This window comes from Zingiber officinale, chromosome 4B (genome assembly GCF_018446385.1).
Source record: "Zingiber officinale cultivar Zhangliang chromosome 4B, Zo_v1.1, whole genome shotgun sequence".
Lineage (NCBI taxonomy): Eukaryota > Viridiplantae > Streptophyta > Magnoliopsida > Zingiberales > Zingiberaceae > Zingiber > Zingiber officinale.
In genome coordinates, this window is record NC_055993.1 from 133,713,919 (window position 1) to 133,733,407 (window position 19,489).

The window sequence follows — 19,489 nt, forward strand, 5'->3', positions numbered from 1 at the left end:
ATTTAACATAAATATTTAAAAAATAAACAATATAAAAAATAATCTTTAAAAAAAGGAAAAGATATGAAAATAGATAAATAAATAAAAATTTTATTATAATTTTTAAATTAAAATATATAAAATATAAAATTAATTAGATAATTTTATTAGGGTTTAATAAAGCTTCCTTAGATTATCTCCATCATAGATAGGAATTGATTAAAATAATTAACCTAAATTTAATTTAAAAAAATTCAAAATCTGACACCACTGGCGAGCTCGCGCGACTTCAACGCTACCGCAGGTCGCGCAAACAGTGGGGGGTCGCATGACTTCTTGCAGCGGTCGTGGGGTCACACGACGCCTCCGCAGTGGTAGTGGAGGGGTTATGCGACCCCTCTGATGCGGTCGTGGGGTCGTGTGATGCCTCCAACTGTCGCGGGTCTGATGTCGGGATCGTGTCGGTCGCCGGGCAGAACAAGATGTTTTGCCGATTTCAACCGGCTCGGCACAACACTTTAAACCATGGTCTCTAATGCAACCCTTCTCCTTTAACTGAACTTGGAACTAACCTTGATCAATAAAATTCATTCATCAATAGATAGTAATATAGTAAAGGATCGAGCTCAATGGCATAAGAGGATCCATATAGTCGACTTCACTTGGTGAGACAAAGATTTGGTGGTTGTTGTAATTATGTAACTAATTGAAGGACTATAAATGGATAAACCTAATTGAAAATCTATTGAAATGAGTTCAATCAATAAAAAAACAATATAAACCATCCTCAATTAAAATAATTATTTGTTTGTGATGTATGAATTGCTTGAATAATTGTAGCATTCAAACAATATCAATAGCTAAAATCTGCACAATATCATTGTAGTAACTATGGTACCAATGTATTAAGTACTACCTGTACCAATAATATTTAACTCAACTCATGAAGCAATCATTTTTGAATAAATCCATACGTGATTCTAAATCGACAGTTCGACATCGCTGATATGACGGTTCAAAAAATCTCAACCCTTAATCTTAACCTTTAAAGACGGTCACGGTTCACTGCCCGGAACTGTTCACGACGGTTAAAAAATTTTATTTTTATTTTAAAAAAATATATAAATATGAAAAAAAAATATGAACTTATTTAAGTTGTCTACGTATCTTAGGATATAAAGGAATTAAAGTTCACATAGTTCGTTTGTTCCTTCTGTATTAAAATCTTCTACTTTGTCCTCCGAAAGTTGCTTCTTTTTTATTCTTTTTGCAATTTTTGTCCAATCATCAATGCTAAGCTTCCAAAGGATCAGGAGCCAAAGTAGATCGTCTTTCATCCAAGATATTATTTCTAGAACTAAATATTTGTTCTACAACAATAGTTGACATTGGACGAGTTTTGTTATGATAGAGAGAATGGAATAACTTTGGGTCTTTTAAAGCCACCATTGTAAAATATCGAAATCTGACTCACTAGCTATTTCACTGAAAACAAATGAAAACATAAAATAATTCTCAAGTTTTGATCCCTTGAATGTTAATATTCTATAATTATCTTCACTTTTACTATAATAATGTATCATAGACCAAGACCAATTGATCTTGCACTTAATACCAATGGTTTTTTTATCAACATTAACATTGTTATATTTTAGTGTGATGAGGCATATATATCGTACTAGTTATATTTTTTTGATTAATTTTGTACGTTTGATGATACTCTTCACTACATATATAATTTTATTATTGAACAAATTATATTCCTTAGTAAACTATTATTGAATATATTAGTCAAATGGTCTCTGTAAATTCAAAAAGTTATGTGTTGAATGGATAAAAAAAGTTATTTTAAGACCAATGAGCGACCTATTAATAGTTAAATAAGATTAACAAATTTAATGAATTGAAGGTGGAATAGACTCACATTAGAAAACTCAAAACAAATAGGTTAAAAAATTGACTTCAAGAGAAGGGTGGAATAGTCCTACACTGAAAATTTTAAAACAGATGAGCCGATTTACATTTAATCACACCATTAATATCATTAAAATGTTATAAATATTATTAAATGAGAGGCTCTCTTTGAAAAAATCTAAACTAGTTTAAAAAATTAGAGATTTTTAAAAATAAATACCAATGAAATAATAATTTGGACCGGCAGCTCAAACCACCAATTCATCGGTTCACTTTGGGTCCAACCCATAACCGGCCCATATAGAGACGAGCTTGTTACGGTTCTGGCCCATTGAACTAGGTCAATGGGTAATTTGCCTATTTACCCGGTTATGATTCTAGGTTGGGTCCAAACTGAATCCGGCCCATGGCCAGCACTAACTAAATAAAACAAGATGGTTTTGTCTAATGAAATCATACAAGAATACCCAATCATAATATGAGTGGATGGCTGGATGCAAAACTTCAAAAAACTAGCACTAGTTACATGCATAGGGAAGAAAATATCACCCATAAGCTGAACTTTTATTTAATTATTTACTGTGAAACTCAAAACCAGAAGTCACATGATTCTGTCATGAAAGCTTAAGCCATATTATGTTCACATTAAACAATATCATTAATTTTATAATTCTTAGATTCCTATATATAAGGTGAAAACTAAAGCCAAAGAAGCAAACAGATCATGCATGCTGCACACTGGATGGTCAACTTACCAAGTGAGCGAACTTCCTCAAAGTCACTAAGGTAACGTGAAGTTGATTTAGATGAACTACTGTCCATTCTCCAAAACTCAGAGAACCTTGAAGATGCCTATAAGAAAGCATGCAAAAGAAACAACTAACCCCCAAATTTTCCAATCTTCAAATTATTGAAACAAAAGTACACAAAGCAAACTAACAACTTGTCGTCCAAATGCATTATTAAATGCCTCAGTAAATTCTGAAGAGGGCGCAGCAACCAAATCCCTAGCCCATTCTGAAAGAACCTGTTCAAACTCCAAACTATAGTTAAATAGTAAATAAAAAACAATAGATGAAAATAGGAGGTGATGGTGGCAGTGGTGAAGCAAATGCCTAAGGAACACATACCCCTATTTTCCTTAACTCCAGTGATATTTCTGGTAAAACATTAGTTAGTGATTCCTTTGAAGAGCAAGCAATGCGAAGTAAATGTATCTGACATGAAAGACAAAGAAATATGCTTAAAAGTTCTACATATAGAAGAGAGAACAATAGTTGGAAAAGAGGATCACCAGAAGAAGATCTTTTCCTCTACTTTGAGAGTCATTATCACTTGTAACTGAAACATAGCTAGATGAACTTGAGAATAAATCATCTGAACCGAAATTATCATTCTCGGCTACCTGCTCTCTAAGGTTCATGTCCTGTCAAGATCATGTGGTACATGAACCTAAAACAGTGATCTTAGGCAAATTCTACTAATTTAAATAAATAATCTGATATTTTTAAGCTAGAAAACAACCATAGATATGTCAATCAATTTCAGACACTATAAATGCGATGTGTTTCCAAGTTGATTTCCATGATAGATAAACTACTCAAACATGTAATAAATATGATGCTAAATGTAAGGCTGTAAGAGAGAACAATGTCAGGCTCGTAATAAAATTAAATAGCTCAAGTTCAGCTCAAACTCGGCTCAAAAAAAGCTCATTTAAAAATTAAACGAACTTAGTTTGAGCTCGTTTAAGATAATTAGCTATAATAATTAATAATATACTATTATATTAATTATTTATGTGATATATATATATATAATAAGATAAATGAGCCTCTTAACGAACATGTTCGCGAGCTCACAAACCAAATACTGTTAAGCTCAAGCTCGGTTCGATAATGTTTTCAAGCTCGAAATCAAACTCGAGCTCGGCTCGTTAATTTAATCGAACGAACTTTTTTTCGAACCGAGATCCGAATAGCTCGCAGCGGCTTAGCTCGTTTACACCCCTAGCTAAATGAAAACAAAACACAATGATAGTGAATATTCAAAAATTCAAGATATTTTGGTTAATAATGCTCAAAAAAAAACATAAGGCGAGAAGTTGAACAAATATCACATCAATTACTAATTACACAAGATTTCCACACTAGCCTGCTTTGAGCACAATATATTTAAGAATTGCCCGTGTGCATTTTTACATGCTTAATTTTATAAATGTCATGACATGTAGCAAGTACTGGAAAACACAAACTTCCCACAGTTTTTAAATCTTGGTTTCAGCATCAGGCTTGACCGTCTGGAATGATTTTGTAAAGGTACTGATATTTTACTGTGACAAAATGAGTCAGGCCATGATTTGACTATGTCAAACCTATGTTTCAAATGAATTTATAGTTTATACTTTTCTATAGTTTGGACTGACACAGCTTTATGATAATAATGGCATTCCAAATTGTCTCTAAGTTTTCCAACCAATCATACCTTGAACTTCCTTAAAGAAGATAGTTTCGGTGTTATTGAAAAGTTTAAAATTGAAGCTTAATTGTCACATGCTTATAGTCCATGCTGTGGCAACTCTATCATGTGGTAACTTAAATTTTGCTTGAATAAACCAACACTCTTAACCAAGCTTGTGCTTTCACCAGGTTACTGAGTTGGCATCTCAAGTTGCTGGGATGGATTGAGGTACTATCATTTCAAAATTGGATACTTGCTGCCTAGTTTAAACCATCTATGCTTTATCAGTCTAAAAAATACATAAAATTTTGATGATCATTTTTACCTTGCTACCCAAATTAAAAACTTATAGTCACCTACTGCAAACCAGACACATGGCAACATCCAAACTTCTAGCTAGGAAGAATGTGGGACCAACAATGCAGCACACTGAACAAAAAGAATTTTTACAAGTAAACTAAAAGGTCAAGGTGTCAAGAATACATTTTAATAAGCTCATTCGTCAACACTTGAAATTTTTTATTTTTCGAGGCATAGCAAGCATTTCATAAGTAAAAAAGAAAAAATGAACTTTTTTCCATACCTCATGCTTTGTGCTATCATTAATATTCTGCAAAGTATCTGGGGACATTGGTATAGAAGTAGCCTTTGGAGATGAACTTGTTGTGTCATTGTCACCTTCTTCAGCAACAACATTTAGCTTTGAAGCTGATAGTGAATCCCCATGTTTTATCAGATTTATTGCTTCATATTTCCTATTTTGCAGCAAACTATCATCTCTGACAGGAATTTCAGGATTAGCCGAAGTATGAGAATCCAAATAGATATTGTTGTTGTTCAGATTGGCTTGCCTAACTTCTATCTTAAATGTTTTGCTAGAGTTGCCATTCATAGCTTTTTTGACATGACTCAATGTTACATCATTACCACACAAGTCACTGTAGAGATCAACCAAACTATAAACAGAAGACCCATCGGAATAACAGTATGTGTCAAACTGGGATGTTGCTTCCTCACTCTTTATGCTAGAACTAACATAAGGTATCTGCCATAGTAGAACACAACATTAGCTAGACTGGACTATAAAACTCAAATTTTAGAGGTAAGAGAGAGCGAGATAACATAGTAAATAACATGGTTTAAAATTTCGAATCATGCCAAAATTTTGGTCTCGAACTAGAATGATATAGTTTCGGTATCGTATCATGTCGTGCCGATATAGTTTTGATTTTTTTTAAAAATATAAAATATATAAACTAAAAATAAAAAATAATCTAAATATTTAAACATAAAAAATATTTTTAAAAATAATAACATATTTTTTAATATATATATTAAATTAATGGGATAATTTTATTAGACTTTAATAAAGTCAGTCTAAATTATCTCAATCATAGGAGTTGATTAAAAGTATTAACCTAATAAACCTAGGTTGAAATCGGCCCCAGCTCCTCGCCACCAGCTCCCGACCCCAAGCCAACACGACGCCTCCGGACGCATCGCCGGGCCATCGCGCCACGTCCAGGGCCTCTCGGCACGCCAGCACCGGAGGTGTGTCTGTGCCGGTCTACAGGCGGAACGAAATGTTTCGCCTGTATTGGGTGAAACCATTCGAGATTTTAAACTATGGTAAATAGACATGCCTGTAGTCGGCAGCCATGGCTATAGTCATATTAAGTTATGGACCAGTCCCCTCGGGACGGTCTAGTAGTTAGCACATGAGGTGTTGCCATCATGAGGTCTGGGGTTCAAATCTCGGTAAAGCCGAGGTAAATGCCTCCTTTATGTGCTAGTCACGATTCCAAAGGCTAGTAGCCGTCCGTGATTTACCTCCTCCGTGTTGGCCCTGGGACGAGTTGGCGGGGGTGCTGGGGGCGAGCATATTCGCCTCCACATAACAAAAAAATAGACATGTAATTGTGCTTGATAACATTGGAATAACAAAATGAAATTAAAACTTTGAAAATAAATAATATGACAAATAAGAAAAATAAAACATAACCATTTTAGACCTTTACAGTTCCATACAATTCTCAATTCCAACCAACACTTTTACTTGTGTTGATTAGCAACTTGATTTAACTTCTTAGTCTCAATCTAGCCCTTTTCCTCAACCATGATTTCTTAATGAAATCCACCTTATCGTTGACTGTGGAGAAAATGGAGAATGTATGTTTACAGATATCCCCTTAAAGTCATAGGTACAACCGGGGTTTTATTATTCAAACACCATACCAACACTACAACCGCGACCTCGGGAGGTCGCATAGGGTGTCATATCCCCGTGGCGACCTCTCCGAGGATGTAGAAGGTGTCACGACCCCCGCACGGCCTCCAGGGCGCAGCAGCTCGGCAAGGATGGGACACTCATGACAGCAAGTCAGCAACAACGATTTTTTTTTTTAATCTACAAGGTTAATTTTTTATTTTTTTAATAGGTATTCCTTTTCCCTATTAATTTTTCCTTCTTAATTTTTTTCTCTTTTATCCATTATTTTTTTTCTTCCTTATTAATTTTTTTTTCATCTTTCATTCATTATTGTTTTTCTCCATCAAAATAAATAAAGTAAAAAATACCTCTTAAGGTAAATAAAGGAAAAACAAAACATCTTAACCTCTTTAAAAATTATTATCATTTTCCCTTCTTAAATAAAAAAATTAAATATAATATAATTTCTAACTTTATAAAATGTATTACTACTAATAAAGTAAATTATTTTATATATAAATTAGATTTAATTTTAAATTAATGAAAATATATCTAAATTAAATATAGTTTAAAATTTTAGTTAACTTAAATCGACTTTTACACAATAGAATCAAGCATTTCATAAGATGATATCAAAACTTAATCCCATCATGCAACATGTCAAATATAAATAAATAATAAGCATCTATAAGGATCAAATATAATAAAAAAAATTAATTGATATATTTTATATTTGAAAAAATATTGAAATCATATCAACACGAAAAAATATGAAAACAAAACCGTAACATTTCGAGCCAAGGATTGAAATATCGTACCGAGCATATCGAAACAGGCAAAACATTTCGTTCCACCAACCAACCGGCACGACCCGGCACCAAACCTATTGTCAACCAAGGAGGCGTCACGCAACCCCCGCCATCAACGCAAACGGCTCATTGACCCCCGCGGCGCACCGGAGGGGTCATGCGACCCCCGCAACCGCGTCAGAGGGATCGCGTGACCCCCACAACCGCACCGGAGGGATCACACGACCAAATGCCGCATTGGAGGTTACGATGTGTCGATGGGTTTTTTTAACTAAAATTGAACTTATTCCATTAAAATATATAAAATTTTATATATTCCTAAATAATTCTGAAACAGCCTCTTACAATAAGCAGGGTAAGGCTACGTACAATGGAACCTTCCCCGGAACCCCGCATGGCTATAAAATGGTAATAATAAAAAAATGGTTATAAAATATTAAAATATTTCAAAAAATTTTAAAAATTTTTTAAATTAATAAATACTTTATGGAATAATTTAAAATTTTTAAATAATTTTAAAATTAAATATAAATTTAAAATAATCTAAAATTTTAAAAAATATATATAATTCTTAAACATTTCAAATAAATTTTTTAAAATTAAATTTTAAAAATAATAATTTAAAATTTTCAAATCATTTTATAATTATTTTTAGTTTTTTAAATGATTTTATAATTTTAAATTTAGTTTTGAATTTTGAGAATTATTTTTTAAAATAATTTTTATAAAAATGTAATAGGCATTATCTTATGAGATAACATTGAAATCGGTGTTCTAAAATGCGCCCTAAGCGCTCAGCGGCCGGCGCCAGTACCAAAAAGGTGGTAGTGTCAAACCTAGGCGCCCTAGCCTAGGCGACGCTAGGTGTCACTGGGTGGCGTCACAAAAATTTAAGAATTTTTTTATTTTTTTTAATTTAAAGCCCTAAACGGCTAAACCCTATTCGATCTCACCATTTCGACTGCCTTTCTCCGGAAGAGCTGTAAGTTTTTAAATTTATTTTATATTTTTAAGCAACTCGTCTGGGTCGTCAGACGAGTCGCCAGAAGTTTGCGGCGACCCAGACACGTCTAGGAACGCGCTTGGTGCCGCCTGCTGCCGTCATCATGTCGCGTCGCGCATCGCATTCAGCATGTGATTTTTTTTAAAATTTATATATTATTTATTTAATTCAACAATTCCTCACTTAAATAGGGTAATTTGAATAGACTTTTATACACCCTAATTAAATTATCCCAATAAATTATATATAAAATATTTAAAATTAAAATCTTTTTATAATTTTATTAAGTTATTTATATTCTAATAAATGAAGGGGAGCCTTGGCGCAACGGTAAAGTTGTTGTCATGTGACCAAAAGATCATGGGTTTGAATCCTAGAAACAGCCTCTTGCAAAAAGTAAAGTAAGGCTGCGTACAATGGATCCTTCCCCGGGATCCCGCATGGCGGGAGCTTCGTGCACCAGGCTGCCCTTATTTATATTCTAATAAATATTGTTAATTAATTTATATTCTGATTTTTTATATTTAAAATTAAAAAATTCTAACAAATCTAATTAATTCACATAATTTTATATTTAAAATGTTAAAAAAAATCTATTAAATTTTATTAATTATTTAATTCATATAAATTACATTTATATTCTGATAATATTTTTTTACTGATCTATATTAATATTTTTTACTGATTTATATCCTATAAATTTATTCATAAATCACTTTTCAGGTTATCATAATTACAATGGCGAGCAATCCATCTTCGAAGACATCTGTCACTCAACTTGAATCTAGGATTCTTAGGAGAAAGTCAAATGATATTGGATGGGAATTTGGGATGTTAATTGATCCTAAGAATCTCGACAAAATTAAATACAAGTTGTGTGAAAAAATGATGTCGGTGGGAGTGTAGAGGATCAAGAGCACATAGCAAATATACGTGGAAATGTATTCGGTTGTCGAAAAGTATCTCAAGAAGATAAAAATAAGTACAAACAGGCTATTTTAGAAAGGAGAAACAAAAAGAAGAACAAAATAATGGAAGAACGAAGTAGCAGAGCAGAGGTGATTATTTCTCTAGATGAAGAAGAAGGTCCTGAAATTAAAGGGATAGATGGAATTAAAAAAACCTCTTCTACTTGGCCCCATGGATAAATATGCATCAGCAATTGCTCCAGAAAATACAGGCTCCAGTGGGAGTAAAGTGTTTCACCAAAAAAATATAAATGAGGCTCTTTCCAAAGAGAGAACTCAACAAGTTCAACAATATGTTGGGAAATGGGTTTATGAAAATGGAATCTTATTCAATGTTATTGATAATGATAGTTTCAAGCAACTAATGAAGGCAGTGGGTCAATTTAGACCAGGATTCAAGCCTCCAACTCAATATCAACTTAGGGAGCCACTGTTGAAAGCCGAAGTTGAAAGAACAAAGCAACTGCTAAAGAAACATGAAGAAGAATGGGCAAAGAATGGGTGTTCGATCATGACAAATGCATAGAGTGATAAAAAAGAAACATCTTAAATATGTGTGTTAATTGCGACTTGGGTACTACATTTTTTGAGTCTAAGGAGTCTTCAGACGAGGCACATAAAGATGAACTTATTTTTGAGTATGTTGACAAGCGTGTTGAACAAGTAAAAGCTCAGAATATTGTTCAGATTGTAACAGACAATATCACCAATAATATGGCTACAACTAAATTGATGAGAGAAAAGCAATGTGGGATCTTATGGAGTTCATGTACAACTCACACAGTTAATCTCATGCTTGAAAGTATTGGCAAGCTTCCATGATATAAAAAGGTTATTGAGCAAGCCAAGTCTTTTATCATCTTCATTTATGCTCACCATATGACTTTGTCATTGAAGAGAAGTTTCACGAAGAAGAGAGACATAGTCCGGCCAGGAGTTACCATATTTGCATCAAATTTCCTCACATTACAAAGTTTGATTAAAAAAATCTAATTTAAGGGTCATGTATACAAATGATATGTGGGAGAAATGTAAATGGTCAAAAACAAATAAAGGGAAATTGGCTTACTCTACTGTGATGAGCATGAGTTTTTGGAATGATGTGACACTTGGTTTGAAAATACTTGCACCTTTGGTAAGAGTTCTTCGATTGGCAGATGGAGATAGAAAGTCATCGATGGGGTTTCTATATGGGGAACTTCTTCAAGCTAAAGAAGATATCAAGGTAGCCCTGAACAACGTGAAATTAAATTATCAGTCTATGATAGTGATTATTGAGTATAAAAGAAGGATAGATTTGATACATTATTACATACCACTGCATTTTTGTTGAATCCCTATTTTTACTATAAAAATAGTTTTATTGCTCTTTATGAGGAGGTCGCGATGGGGATTTTTAAATGTATGAAAATTTTGCATGCTGTGGAAATGAGAAACGAGAGGAGTTAGGAAAAGATCTCTCTATATTACCATTAATATGTTTACATTAGGTATTTATATACATAAGGAGAGAAAAGAAAAATCAATCTCAATCCCTACAGTCAAGGAAATACAATTAAGATCAATCTCAATCTCAATAATCAAGGGAATCCAAATCAATCATAATCCCTACAATCAAGGGAATCTTCAAAAGTATTCAACACTCCCACTTAAGCTGGAAAATATAGATCATATGCACCAAACTTGTTACATATGTAGTCAATTCGGGGACCTCTCAGTGACTTAGTGAATATGTCTCCTAGTTGATCATGTGAATTGACAAAGCTAGCAGATATTTCTCTCTGGCAAAGTGATAGTCAACTTCAATATGCTTTGTCCTCTCATGAAAAACTGGGTTCGAGGTAATATGCATAGCAGTCTAGTTGTCACATATAAGTGATACTTGTGTAACCTCTCTAAACCTTAGTTCCTGAAGTAACTGTTTTAGTCATATAAGCTCTTGACTGGCTATGGCCATAGCTCGATATTCTGCTTCTGCACTGGATCTTGCCACAACATTCTGCTTTTTGCTTTTCCAAGAAATAAGGTTATCTCCGACAAATATACAAAACCCGGAAGTGGATCTTCTATCAGTGGGAAATCCTACAACTTAAGTATGTCCTTTGTCTTCATACAAAACTGGTGCACCTCTGATATATCGAATAATGCGAGTCATAGCATCCCAATGTTCCTTGCATGGAGAGTTGAGAAACTGACTTACTACACTTACTGTAAACGAGTTATCCGGACGAATAACAATAAGGTAACTTAGTTTCCCTACTAATCATCTGTACTGATCAGGATGTGGAAGAGGCTCTCCCTAATTTGGCAAGACCTTAACATTAGGATCCATAGGGTTGTTAACTATCTTTGAGTTTAACATTCATGTTTCTTCCAGAATATCCATTGCATACTTCCTTCAGGATATGATGATCTCATCTTTAGACTATCATACTTTTATCCCCGAGAAATATTTGAGTTTGTCGATATCCTTTGTCTGGAAATGTTTGAAAATATGTTATTTTACTTGTGAAATCCCAAGATGATCTCTGACGATATCATTAACATAAACCACTAAGTAGATGAAATCAAGAGAGGAAATGGTCAATCTCGCTTCGAGTCATGTCAAACTGTTGAATTATAGTACTAAATCTACCGAACCATGCCCTGGATTTCCGCGGATGACATACAAGACCAGAAGACTCTAAGTGAGGACTACGACATAATTGTTTCAACTTATCCAGACCTAGATATCCCTGAGCATGAATAAGAAGTGGAGATGTCGCCGCCGAACCAAGAGAGGGCTGTTGAAGCCTATATAGGTCATGAGACTCACATCTGAAGCCAATCATCCTCCCCGTACTCCCGTCCTATAAGGAAACAGAAGTTTTAGTAAAAGAGATGACACAATCAAAGGCTCGAGTAAGTTGTCTTATTGACAATAAATTAAAGGGAGCTCCGGGGACATAAAGAACATTATGGGCAGAAAGAGACGGAGAAGGATGAACAATACCAGTACCCTGGGACTGAATTTGGAAATCATTGGCCATGGTGACAAAAGGTAAATAACTGGAAGTAGAGAGATAAGAAAAAAGAGATTTATTACCCGTGATATGATCGATGACCCTAAAGTCAAGAACCCAAGGACCCAAAGAGCAAGATATGCCAACAAAGAAATTACCAGCGTATGCAACAGCAGCAGTGGAATCAGAAGCATGACAATCCTCATACCATTTCAGAAAGTAATCATAGAAAGGCGGTGGGATCAGATCCGGTGGCAATTTGTGCAGCGGAAGCTGAAGAAGCGACAGAACTCTGAGCGATCTGAGCAGCACGAGGAAGTCGACCATAGAGACTCCAACACTTATCAATCGTGTGTCCTGGTCGGTGGCAGTGATCACACCAAGGGCGTCCTTGCCACCCTTACGAGGTGGAGGTTTGTTGTTGTTTCGAGAGACCAAAGCTAACGAGTCAATAGGAATGGAAGGAGGCAACGTCAAGACTTTGGTAAGGACACGGAGGAGAGTTGCCCAGGTACTGTCCATGGTAGCTTCTGTGGGGCTGCCCAGAATCTGATCGCGAACATGAGAATAATCTATGGGCAAACCATATAAAGCCAGAGACATAAAAAATTTCTTCCGATTTTCAAGCTCCGCAACAGGAGTGGCCGCAGGCGGAAGTAGTTCATTGAAGTCACAAAGAAGACTAGAGACTGAATCTAGATAGGTAGACATTGAATCCTTAACCTGATGGACACTGAGGATAGTCATGAGATCTTCACAAACCTGATAGAGTCGCCGAGAGGTGTTTGTAAAGAGTTATTGAGCCTGCGTCCAAACAGCTTTACAGGTTTTGTGAGTACGGAAGACATCGCTAAGGGATGGATGGATGGTGGCTCAGATAATGCAACACAACTGAGCATCAACCTTTTTCCATAGAGGACGGCGACTTGGACATCCTCTTCGGTGTGAGTGAGATGTGTCTTATAACCCTGTCCAACAAGCCAAAGCTCAATGTGAGAGCCCCAAGAAGAGTAGTTCTTACCATCCAACTGCTCAAAAGAGAGTGGTGCAGTGATGTGGTTGGTAAAGAATGAAATATCCAACTTTGGAGTGCCGGAGATAGCCATTGATCAGCTCGGTGAAAGAGGGTACACGGCGAAGAAAGGCTCAAGCGATGCTGCGGCGCAAGGAACGGCAGCGCAGAGAAAAAAATAGGATTTGCTCTCAACCTCGCTCTGATACAATGTGGAAAAGAGAAACGAGAGGTGTTAGGAAAAGATCTCTATATTATCATTAATATGTTTACATGTAGATATTTATATATATAAGAAGAGAAAAGAAAATCAATCTCAATCCCTACAATCAAGGGAACACAATCAAAATCAATCTCAATCCCAATAATCAAGGGAATCCAAATTAATCATAATCTCTACAATCAAGGGAATCTTCACAAGTATTCAACAAATGCCAATTATTAGCAAGGAATTAGCAAAATACAGAAATAAGACTGGGTTATTTGGTAAAACATTAGCAGCAAAAGCATGTGAAAAAAATGATGATATATTTGATCTATGTGTATGATGGAGTACATACAGTGCTCACACACCCAACTTACTAAGAGTGGCATTGAGAATACTTTCATTAACTACAAGTTCATCTAGGTGTGAAAGAAATTGGAGTGCATTCGAAGGAGTAAGTTTTAAACTTTAAGTCTTTAATTAAAGTAAGTATTAATTTTTAAAGTTTTATATTCATGTTACTAACTATTATATTTACTCTCTCTCTCTCTTTTTTAGATCCATACAAAGAAAAGAAATAGGTTAGATGTCAACAGATTGAATGCTAGATTGTTGAACAAACAAAAAAGAGAAAAAGAAAGGAATGTCGATGTCCTTCTTGCAAAAGATGCTTCAAATACACAAGGTTGGATTGTGGATGGTGGAGAAGATGATGAAGTTGAACTAGGTTCTAGGCTCACATGGCAAATGGTTGATGAAGCAAGTGGAGGACTTCATAAGGATGATTTGTAGATGAAAATCTACAAATCCGAAGAAAATCTAGAGTGAGAACTTCATAAGGATGATTTTGTATCAGAAGATGAAGAGGATCACAATGATGATATTGAGTTTGTGTCTAATGAAGAACAAGTTGTTAAAAATTATGGTGAAGAAGTAGAATAAATTTGATGTTAAGTTTGTGTCCGATGATATTGAGTTTGTGTCCAATGATATTTTATTAGTTGTGTAATTTTAAACTCATTTTAAATTTGATGTTATTGTGTTGGAGTTATATTATGTGAGTTATTATGTAAATTATTTTAATACCGAGGAATTCACTTAGTGGAGCCTAGTCCCCGCCTAGGCGGTCTAGGCGCTAGGCGCCGATCTAACGCCCAACTAGCGCCAAGCGAATTTTAGAACCTAGATTGAAATATAAATTCAACATCTCAAAATATAAAGCATATTTAATAATCAAATATTAATAAAATTAATATGCATATCAATGTTGTAAATGGCGGTAGGCGGTGGGGGGATAGTCAATGACCACCTATCGCTTCGGTTGCCTAAGCGGTGTCTAGGCAGCTGAATTTTTTTATTATTCTTTTACAAAATATTATAAATAATCATTATTTTTTATAAAATTTACTTTTAATAAAATATATTAATTAAAAATTAAAATTTTAATCAAAATATTTAAAAATAAAAATAAGAAATATTTGTTTTAATATATATATATTAATGGGATAATTTTATTAGGCTTTAATTAAGTATATTTAAATTGTTTTAATCATAGTTAGAAGTTGATTAAAATTATTAACCTAAAGTTATTTAATTAAATTTGGACAATGCGTCCGGGCTCGCGCGATGCTTCCAGACTCATCGCAGAGCCCACACGACACTATGATGGTAGTTCCATGCCCAGCGGTAGAAGAAGAGGTGAGTTACCACCTAAAGCATCGCCTCAACCTGAGGCGGTGTAGTTGATGCCCAACACCCGCATTAGGCAATGCCTAGGCGACCGCCTCGACAATCATTTATAACACTGATACATATATATTTATAATTTAAAGGAATACCGAAACTATATTGGCACTATATAATATTGAATCCGTATCGTACCGAGCATATAACAAAACTTCGGTACGGATCAAAATTTTAAACCTCGAGTACAAGAAGCTATACAACGAAGAAAAAAACAGCCACGGTTGAAAATTTGAAATTAGGGTTAAAATAAAATGGCCACCAAGTCTTAATGGATTACTATTCAAAAAACCAGACTTCAAACCAGCGTCATGTTTCAGTACGCAGACTTACAGATTCATGTGATTCGCTCAAAGGAGTAATTTCAGATAGAAACTCTTGAGCTGCTTCCACCAAATTGAAAATCATTACCCGTCCTTCCTGAGCATTAACCTTTGCCTGATATCAAGGATCACATAAATTCACAACAGAAAAACAGAAAGCATTTGTAAATGGCTGTTTTACTACTAATACGAAGAATAGAAATGATTTCCATGAAGCTAAATCTATTGTGCATAAATGGCTTGCATCATACAATTTTTTCTGCCCTAGAATATACCCAGAGGACCCACATGGACTTGCTATCTTCAACTAAAAAAGAATAGACTATAAATTGAAAAGCCTCCTTTATAGTGTTACGTCCTGCTCTATGATCGGTGCCAGTTCGGACACTTATTGTATGTCCCCTGACTTTAAAGTAATCCCTGCATAAATAGTTTACATGTCCATCCACAGTTTCCAAGTAAGGGCAATCACCAGCCTCTAATAAGAAATTTTCAGATTTGATTCAACACCTTAATCCATGTCAAGCAGTAATTCAACTTTTTCAGTCGGATCAAGAACCTTTGTCAGAACTCCTAAATAATTGTTTCTCATGAATGCAACATCTTGAACCTTTGTCCAAACCCACAAATAACCATCTGATCAGAAGCCTTCATTAGAGTACTTGTATCCACTAGCAACTCTTTTAGGTAATAATTCTTTTACAAAAAATGATCAAGCCAGTAAGCTACAAACTGTGAATGAAAAAATAATGCCCTACTAAAGAGTGATGTAAAAATATGAACTAACAAGGGCATAGACAAATAAACAAATCATCAGTTACTTAATTTTCACCTGAATGGACCTTAAACTTAATGAAGACAATGTTCTAGGGTTCAATTTCAAAAAATATCAGATGTGAGAAAAAGGATGGTCATCCTAAGGAAATTACAGCCATACCTAACTGAGTCATAAGATAGACTGTGTACCGTGACTCGATGTAAATACTTGATTCGGTTGAAATAAATTTATGTTCACATCATAAGACCTAAAATGAGTAGAAACTGTCTGCATATATGCTGGTCCCTTTTATCATCAGACAGTAGATTAGATTGTCCTTTACTACTAGAAAACAACAAATTCATATCATGTCCCAGCATTAACTAGTAACTCTTTTGACAGCATGATTAACTTAGAAAACCTAAGTAGGAAAATCAACGTCATTCATGTATGTCAATGCCTAAACGATTATGATTATTTACAGAATTGTTTAAGATGCCAGCACTAACATTCTCTGACCTGGTCAAGAAGCAAAACAAGGAGTCTATCAGCATCTTCTTTTAACAAACCTCTCTCTGGCATTATCTGTAGTTTGGGGCATTTGTATGGATAACCAGGTAAGCATCTGCAAGCAAAGAAAGATGATGAATTTGAAAAAGATTCAGACAAAGTTAGAAGCTGCTGATAAAGGAGACCAAACTACAAAACAATTGTACTAACCTTACCAAGAGACTAGCAGAAACATAGAGATCATCATAGCCCATATCACTTGAGTAAGGCCTGTTTCACATTGTCACAGATTGGAACGGAGAAGATAATATAACTATAATTTGTCACAATTTTCAAGTACCTCAGCTTTATCGAAAAAGAAGCATGAGGTGGTTCAGATATGATTTTGAAGTCATCCTGAAATATTGAGTTCCTAAAATAGGAAGCAAGTCATGGGTTAGAACTCATCAATTAAGTGCAGTTAACAAAACTATTATGAACCCAAAGAATCAATTTTCACTTTAGGATCATTCAGAAAAAACATCTGCGCCCGAGACATTCTTGCAGGAAAGTTTAGATAGGATTCATACTTTAAAAAGGTCCGTTGACACTAACCACAACTTGCTCAGTTATGGCGACTGGCATGCATGACATGGCACACGAGAGTATCAAACTACAAAGAATTGGAAATTTCAGTTCCTATAGAAAGTTGCTTTCCAAGGTTTAGTTGATAGGGTCTTCTCAATGATATTTCTCATGTAAGTATAATCTCTGATTCTGCAATAACAAGCCGAAACAAAGGCAATGAAAGGATGAAACGGAACCCACAATACAGTCAACTCGTCCGCAAGAAGATTTTCATCGACCACGGCGGCACATGAGGAGTCCTTGGAGGACGCCCAGCCCCTGCCCCGTCCTCCTCCGCTTCGCTTCTTCTTCTTCTTCGAGCTATGCCCCATCACTCGCAGCTCCGCCTCAAATGTTCCCAGATCTGGTGCTATATCATCGACTTCAACGGCAATTCATACCACCAATCGCAAATCTAAGACCTGCCTATCGAGGAGCGGAAGAAGATACCTAGGGCGGGCACTGGAGTAGAAATTTCAATCAGGCGATCAAGACGTGTAGTAGGAATCAGAATTCAGTAGGCAGGGCCAAACCGGGTTACCACGGTCAAATCGCTTTCCGATACGAGATTTTTTTTCCCCGTTTTCCAGGAAAACGAGTGTTAATATTTTTTAGAAAACCGTCTTCTAAAGAAAATAAAAGGTGTTAAGCCGTCGATTTAGATTGACCCGTCGAATTAGTCCTATAGTTAAATAATTTAAATAGATTAAATTAAAATTTTATAAACTCTTTAAAAGTGACATAAACAGACTCATTTGTACGGATTACGGATCCAGACGAATCAATCGATGAGTCGATCCATATGTTGAGAAAAAAATTTAAAATTTAAAATTTAAAATTAAAATAGAAAATTTAACAGGTAATGGACTGATGGATTGGTCTACTTAATCTGTAATCTACTCTGAGTTAGATTGAGTTGACTCGTCCTGGTATGCGAATTTCCCTACCGACTGAGTTGACTCGTGCCAGATGATGAATTTCCCTACCACAATAACGGTAAATGAATCGTCAAATCATATTATTCAAATTTATTTAATAAAATAATTATGTCTAAGTTAAATCGGACCTAAAACAAATTAAGCATCAAGTTTAAATTTTTTTTTAATTTAAGCTTAGTTAAATATTATCGAGCTTATTTAAAAATTTTAAGTTTATTTAATTAGTTAGTGAATTTGATATTACAAATTATTTGTTCATTTAGATTTATTGATGAATATAATAAATAAATTTTATGAACAGTTCATATATAGTGGATGCAAAATGTTTCATTAATTGTCTTATTTCTATCCTACAAAATATCATTATATTAGGATAAAATGTGTTCCTTGATTTATTTATATTATCTTGTCATGAAACTAACGATATTGGCAATGGCATAGTCAAGACTGAACTTTACTTGGCTCTAGCCCAATGTAACGTAGCAGCCGAATAACTTTTAGACTTATATATTGAGACCGAATTCAGTAGCCCGATAATTTTTAGACTTTCATCCCAGTGAAACTTAGTAGTCTAATAATTTTTAGGCTTATTTAGTTCAAATCTAGCTTTGTAGTAATCTTTAGACTTATATATTGAGCCCAAATTCAAAAAAGGTTTTTTTTTTATTTGTCGTTCGATGCATCGAGGAGTAGTAAATCATAGAAAGTACAGTGATAGAACAACAATAACCCAGGGCAATTGAAGATCCTGGCTACGTCATGAATTATTTAGGGTGAATCTAATCAATTATTTATACTAGTGTGATCGTGCACACGTGTTGCGTGTGTAATATAATAATATATAAATTATTTGGGTCTTTGAAAATCCGAATTGTTTGAATTTTCTAGTGTCACCCTTATAAACTAAGAAGATTTGTTAGACCAAACTACTGTAACGAGTGCAAAAAATTATTTTGATTTAATACTATACTTGTTTTAGTAAAAAAAACTAAGAAAAGTATATTTTTTAACATCATCGGTCTAAAATATTTATAGAAACTTCTTTGATCAT

At 34.6% G+C, this 19,489-nt stretch overlaps 1 protein-coding gene across 6 annotated transcripts in view; it reads right to left on the reverse strand.

The window, feature by feature from the left end:
• The window catches only part of LOC121976845 (eIF-2-alpha kinase GCN2), a 100,725-nt gene extending 82,699 nt beyond the window's left edge, over nt 1-18,026 (reverse strand). For 2 of the 6 annotated variants that reach the window (XM_042529227.1, XM_042529225.1), the window contains exons 1-10: nt 17,702-18,021; nt 17,235-17,306; nt 17,105-17,164; nt 16,904-17,009; nt 15,638-15,742; nt 4,937-5,398; nt 3,188-3,319; nt 3,024-3,110; nt 2,834-2,920; nt 2,649-2,745 (exon numbers count right to left, since the gene is read on the reverse strand). In XM_042529227.1, the coding sequence (XP_042385161.1) occupies nt 2,649-2,745; nt 2,834-2,920; nt 3,024-3,110; nt 3,188-3,319; nt 4,937-5,398; nt 15,638-15,742; nt 16,904-17,009; nt 17,105-17,164; nt 17,235-17,306; nt 17,702-17,832 (1,339 nt within the window). In that variant the 5' untranslated portion in view covers nt 17,833-18,021. Of the gene's footprint in view, nt 1-2,648; nt 2,746-2,833; nt 2,921-3,023; nt 3,111-3,187; nt 3,320-4,936; nt 5,399-15,637; nt 15,743-16,903; nt 17,010-17,104; nt 17,165-17,234; nt 17,307-17,701 lie in introns of those variants that run through there. The other 4 variants (XM_042529229.1, XM_042529230.1, XM_042529226.1 and 1 more) reach the window with 3 other exon arrangements.
• Nucleotides 18,027-19,489: the final 1,463 nt, after the last annotated feature.